This window comes from Nelusetta ayraudi, unplaced genomic scaffold (genome assembly GCF_046127955.1).
Source record: "Nelusetta ayraudi isolate G7.1 ecotype Tasmania unplaced genomic scaffold, CSIRO-AGI_Nayr_v1 ptg000237l, whole genome shotgun sequence".
NCBI classification, from domain to species: domain Eukaryota; kingdom Metazoa; phylum Chordata; class Actinopteri; order Tetraodontiformes; family Monacanthidae; genus Nelusetta; species Nelusetta ayraudi.
The window spans coordinates 22,134-28,143 of NW_027466286.1; the positions used below are offsets into that span (position 1 = coordinate 22,134).

The 6,010-nt window shown below is 43.9% G+C and overlaps 1 protein-coding gene across 1 annotated transcript; it reads right to left on the minus strand.

Annotated features, from left to right (window-relative positions):
- Positions 1 to 578: 578 nt before the first annotated feature.
- On the minus strand, positions 579 to 3,199 carry LOC142882192 (guanine nucleotide-binding protein G(t) subunit alpha-1). The gene is made up of 9 exons (XM_076016770.1): positions 3,070 to 3,199; positions 2,273 to 2,315; positions 2,048 to 2,189; positions 1,806 to 1,963; positions 1,563 to 1,691; positions 1,354 to 1,483; positions 1,116 to 1,269; positions 785 to 1,001; positions 579 to 708 (listed from the first exon to the last, which is right to left on the minus strand). Exons 1-8 carry the CDS (start codon positions 3,173 to 3,175, stop codon positions 811 to 813), a joined length of 1,053 nt encoding a protein of 350 aa, XP_075872885.1. The 5' UTR covers positions 3,176 to 3,199; the 3' UTR covers positions 579 to 708; positions 785 to 810.
- Positions 3,200 to 6,010: the final 2,811 nt, after the last annotated feature.

The window sequence follows — 6,010 nt, forward strand, 5'->3', positions numbered from 1 at the left end:
TTTGTGAGAAAACAACATGTAAAACTGCTCATTTACCTACTGAAGCTTTAATAGGTTTGGTGGAGGTTTACAGTGACTGGTTTCTGTAAAGGATCGTTGCCTTCAGAGCATTTGTCTTTTTTTTTTTTTTTTTTTAACAAGGACTTTTTTGATTGAAGGTCGTTGCCCCTAAGCGGTCATAGACATCCATGTGGCGTCAACGTGAACTAACCATTAGAAAAGATTGAGTTATATACACACACCGATCCTTCAGCTAATGCAAAAGTTTTCTAATACTTATTTTTTTGGAGAGGGGGTGGTGGATTGCCTCAACATGTACATACTTCTAGAAGCCATTTCTTTCAATGCATGTGAGTCATATTGAAGTGCAGGTGGCAGGAGGCGCTAGTTTGGGATGATGTGACCTATTTACATGAGCACATGTTGGACAAAACTTTGTCTTGACAAACTTTTGATATGCGGAGCCTCCGAAGACAGTTCAAAGTCCTGATGAGCTTGACTATAGTGAATTTGAAAACGAAAAAAATGACCCCAAGCCTTCTGAAACTGTCTTCGGTCAAAGCTATAGCTCAAGTCTTCCGATCTGAAATCTCAAATTGATGGTTTTAAATGTTCTTCAGCTTAATGGTTGGCTATTTGAGGGGACAGCAGACCTTCACTCTTCATCGCTTTTGAATTGAGAAGGAATTTGCAGTCAGACACGCCAACCTACGGAGAAGAAAAAGGTCACACTGTTCAGTCAGGCTTGCATTACAACCAAAGCAGTGCAAAGCACTTGACTCACTTTCACCCGCTGCCTCAGCGCGGCTCTTAGAAGAGTCCGCAATCTTTCAGGTTTTCTTTGATGATGATGTCGGTCACGGCATCAAACACAAACTTGACGTTCTCCGTGTCTGTGGCGCAGGTCATGTGGGAGTAGATCTCCTTGATGTCTCTGCGCATGTTGAGGTCCAGGAACTGCACCTTGATGTAGTTACCGGCATCCTCGTAAGTGTTGGGGCCTTCATGGGGAAATGAGCAAAGGGAAAGGGGGGGACACGTTTCCGTGAGTCTGTCACTTGAGAAAATCCCGTTCCGAAACGGGGTTTGCGCGCGTTCTCTCTCGACGAGATTACCGTCGTAATCTGGGAAGCACATGCTCAGGTGAGCCTTCTTGATCTTCTCCACGAACACGTCCTTCTTGTTGAGGAAGAGCACGATGGAGGTGGCGGCGAAGTAGCGGTGGTTGCAGATGCTGTTGAACAAGTGCAGACTTTCGTGCATACGATTCTGTAAAATAAAAAATAAAAAAAGGTTTTGGGTTTTTGAAGAGGGTAAAATGGCGAGTCAGAGAGAACAAAAGCGCCAGCGTACCACTTCGTCGTCCTCCACTAGCACCATGTCGAAGGCGCTCAGGGCGGCAATGAAGATGATGCAGGTCACGCCTTCGAAACAGTGGATCCACTTCTTCCTCTCGGACCTCTGGCCGCCCACGTCGAACATCCTGCGTGCGGAGGGGGACGTGAGCTGGTTGACCTCTGCCGGGATTGCATGCGCTCCGGCACGCGGGCCGAGTCTTTTACCTGAAGTGGAGATCTTTGAAGGAGAACTGGGTCTCGATGATACCGGTGGTCTTCACTCTTGATCGCAGCACGTCCTGCTCGGTGGGCACGTAGCCCGGCTGGACCAGTCGCTCCAGGTCACTCAGGTAGCTGAAGTAAAAAAAAAACAAAAAAACAAAAAAAACAACACCACAGCCATGATTGAACCCTGAAGCAGAGCTTGCTGATACTTTTTTTTTCTTTAACCCGAGAGCGGCTGCTTACTATCCAGCTGAGTCGTTGAGTTGATACTCGGAGGCCCTGTCGAAGCACGCCTGTATCCCAGAGTCCTTCCACAGGCGCAGGATGATATCGGACAGCTCCTTGGGCATGGTGCCTTCCTCGATGGTGTCTGCGAGATGCATGAGTTTCCTTGCGTCATCCTGCAGAGGGAAAACAAAGCTGCCAGGTTGGAACCAGTCCGCTAATAAAAAGCACTTCTGTCTGCTTTCCCAGCCGGTCTGTACCTGCTGATCAGTGTGACCGAAGCCGATACTTAGTGTGCCCATGGCCTTGACGATGGCCATCATGGACTGCAGGGTGTTGCTGTAGATGATGGTGATGAACTCCAAGCATTCTTCGAGCGAGTAACCGTCTTTGTGGATAATTCTAACAGGGAGCGAGCACAGTTAGTGTCTGACATGGAAAATGAAGTGGCGTGGCATTTGCATTTGTAATAAGAATGTTCTCACTTCATCTGTTTGACGATGGTGCTTTTCCCCGACTCTCCAGCGCCTGTTTCAGACGGAAAAGAAAAACAAAAGATAAGATATTTCTGTCACGTAATGTTTGTGAAATGTGCTTTTTTTGTCCTTTTACTTCCTTCGGTTGACATTGAAAAGATGAACTCTGTGAGTGGTACTTTTTTTCCCCAAGGTGGATATCATGGGGGAAAACCCCATGACCTAAACTGTTGCGACGGCATTTGGAGGAGTGTGAACCGGAAATATTTGTTACGCACATTCGTAACACATATTAATAATTTCCAATCTGCATTATCTGAAATCTCAATCATCATCGTGACCAATTAATTCCAGCCCAGTCTATTTTAATAGCCTCGGGCCCTGGTGTTGGTAGGAGGGTGTGTGTGTCCTTCAGGCTTAAGCTCTCCGTGTGTTGCAGGATTAACCAGGGATTGCTTTAAGTGATTACCAAAGTGTCTCTGGGTTCCAATGACACAGGACATTAATTAAGCTTTAATTAGATTCACTTTGTGACAGGGATTCGTTGTCAATAGTCCTTGATGGTCGTGCAGAGCATAAAAACGGTATTCAATTACATCCTTGTGTGTTTATACCTTACAAATCTATCAAATATTAACTTTTCCTACCCTACCCAGCCTGAACAAAAGCAGCCCCCCCAGTTATTGGCCATCAATGGATGATGTTGAATATTATTTCTTCCAAAGGCCTCGCCATGGGTCCTTATGGGGCCCTTGAACCACTACGAGTTCCCCCCCCATCATTGCAACCACCTCGGCTGTGTTTACCTAGCAGCAGCAGCTTCACAGTCCTCGCATCTATGTCAGCGTCCTCCTTCAGCTTCTTCTCCAGCTCCCTGGAGCGTTTTTCCTCTGCGCTTGCTCCAGCCCCCATCCTCCTACTGTTCTCGGCTCGAGACCCCTCTGCTCGGCACCCAAGTGGCAAAGAAAAAAGAAGCTAGAAGTTGGTCTCACAGTAGGTCTCCCACTTTCCCACCGGTGGCGTCAAGTGCGCGGCTGATGGATCAGCACACTGGATAGCGGTGGGGGTGTTTTCCTGTCTTAGAAGAGGATTTTGGGCATCCGTTGCCCACCTGACCGACCAGAGCCAATAGGCAGCAAGGACAGGGATGTTTAGGGCAGAGTGGAAGGTGCAAGGAGATGTAGGAGTGATCTAACATTTAGGCGGACTTTGCTGCCTCAGCGGAAGATGAACATCGGCTCAAGCGCTTATCTCTGGATGGCGCCTTCAGAAGTGGAACAGCAAACATAGACGATTCGGAGAGACGATGACTATATGGGAAATTGGGTTAGAAGTCGTCTCAGTAGTGGGAAATTTAATGCTACTACTAATCAGGAGGGCAAAGGACTTGAACAATAAATAAAAGCGATATGTTTTGGTCTACTTTGTTGACAGTGAACATCGCAGGAAGTGGATGGAAGCAGGAAACCTCTTCCATGCTCGTCAGCAGAGGTTGACAGCTATTTTAATATTTCTACTGGGATATGTTGAGACTGAGGGGTGAGCTCTGAAGTGCTTAAAGAGCTTTGCACTCTCCCATGACACATCTTACTGACCTTAATCTGAAGCTTGTTAAGGATACTAATCTAGTTACTTTCAATAATGTATACCAACTTTGTGTGGAAGTCGTCCTCTTCCACGGCCTCCCAACACAGACGGTGACTTTTAACATGCAGAAAGTTTAGTGGCCAAAAAAACTTTGCTTTTAGTGTTGTTATTGTTCAGTATTATTATTGCCTGGGGTTAAGTGTTGCTGGATCATTGTGGGATAAAAGTGTCACCATGATAGGGTAAAGGAAAAGTTTCTAAAATTATTATTACAACTATTTTTTATTTTATTTTATTTTATTTTTTTACATTTTATAGAGTAAACACACACAGACACACGCACGCACGCACGCACACAAACACACACACACACGGTGTCATTTAAAACCACTTTTAAATCATCAAGGACTTGTCTGTCTTGTACAAAATGTAAAGCCACTTACACCTATGGTTTGGGACCTTTGCGGTTTTAAAGAGTGTTGTTTTTGTTTTTTTTGTTTTTTCGAACACAAGAACATTGTACATAATATTTAACATTTTTTCAGATGTCAGAGTGTATGAAATGTAGGTCTTGATGAGACTAACGCATGGTTTTTTTTGTCTTTACGACCTTCCTAGTGGCAGTTAGGGCCATATTAGTGTTTCGGGCTGTATGTAGGGGGCGTTATAGAGCCGATTTTAGAGCTATTTTCTCTCCCATTTTCTGAGATTTTGCGCCAGTTCTAACCTGCTTTCCAAATTTGATGAGTATTGTAGCATTTTGTCGGACAAAGGCTGACTAGAAATAAACATCTATCCATTTTCTATGTCCGCTTCTTCCTGCACTCAGGGTTGCGGGGTCTGCTAGCCTATCTCAGTTGTCATGGGGCGAAGGCAGGGTGACACCCTGGAGGGCCACATAGAAAGACAACCATTCACACACAAACACACACCTCTGGGCAATTTAGAGTTTAGCATGTTTTTGGACTGATTTACGCACACACATGCAGAGCATGCAAACTCCGCACAGAAAGGCCCGGGTTCGAACCTACGACTTTCTTGCTGTGAGGTGACAGCACTAACCAATGCACAACCGTGTTGCCTATGAAGGAGCTGGTCTATCGCTGGGTCTCCATCCCTAATTACGACGTTACCACTGTCAACATATAAACTACCCTGTAGTAAATGCAATCGTCAAAAAAAGCTGAAGCTTAAAATAGCAAAGCAAAAAACAACAACAACAGAGCCTTTCGACTTTATTCGCAACATTTTGACTTACTTCACGTTCACGAAATTTTCTCTTTTTTACGTCAACTTTATTCTCAAAATTTCAACTTTAATCTTGAAAATTCAACTTTATTCTCAAATTGGAAACCTTTTTTTTTTTTTCAATCTGAATTTTTTCTCTTTTTGTGGCCCTAATCCACTTCCGTATGAAGCAGTGAAGTGATGCTTCAGGGCAAAATATTTTCTTGTCGCAGATGATTTCACACTGCTTTGCCGCCACCTTGTCTTTACAAGCTAACCGTTTATCAAAGAGAAGCAAACCTTTGTTATTATAAAATATAGAGCTTTAATTTATTAGTCAGCAACATTGATGGGAAAGAGAAAAGATAATATTCTTTTACAAGTCATTGCAGTAACATAAATTGTGCATTATATCATACATATATCGTCATGACCCAGAGCAAAGTTCGCCCGACAAAAAAAGCAAAACAGGATAAAATGAAGGATTTTTTTTTTCTGAGGAGCAGAGCGAAAGAAAGGTAGGGAGGAAGAAAGAAAGAAAGAAAGAAGGAAAGAATGAGAGGGAATTAAAAAGGGGGGAAGGAAAATAAAGAGGAAGAAAGGGAAAGAGGGAATAGAAAAGAAAAGAAAAGAAAATGAGTAAAAATCACTATCTGACCCTTCTGTGCTTCCACCAGGTTTGAAGCACGTCCTCCTTGCTATCAGCCCTTCCATATTCCCACGACAAGAAAGACATTCACTGACATCCACAGCAACGTACCATTTTAGACAAATACCATATACATACACTGTACATGCCATGCACAAGAAAAAAAAAAAAAAAAAAAGCCAACCGCTGAAGACTATTAGGTACACAGATTAGGTACACGCTTTTCTCTTCAGCTCTGGTGGTTGATCTGCACGTCTTAGTGGTTCTGTTCACGATGCTTATTT

What these genes read in the sequence shown, in the direction of transcription:
- LOC142882192 (XM_076016770.1), bottom strand. Translation starts at nt 3,175, where the DNA reads ATGGGGGCTGGAGCAAGCGCAGAGGAAAAACGCTCCAGGGAGCTGGAG. An exon ending in TAGTGGAGGACGACGAAGTG is followed by an intron (nt 1,270 to 1,353) that starts GTACGCTGGCGC and finishes TTTATTTTACAG; the next exon opens with AATCGTATGCACGAAAGTCT. An exon ending in GTGCTTCCCAGATTACGACG is followed by an intron (nt 1,002 to 1,115) that starts GTAATCTCGTCG and finishes TTCCCCATGAAG; the next exon opens with GCCCCAACACTTACGAGGAT.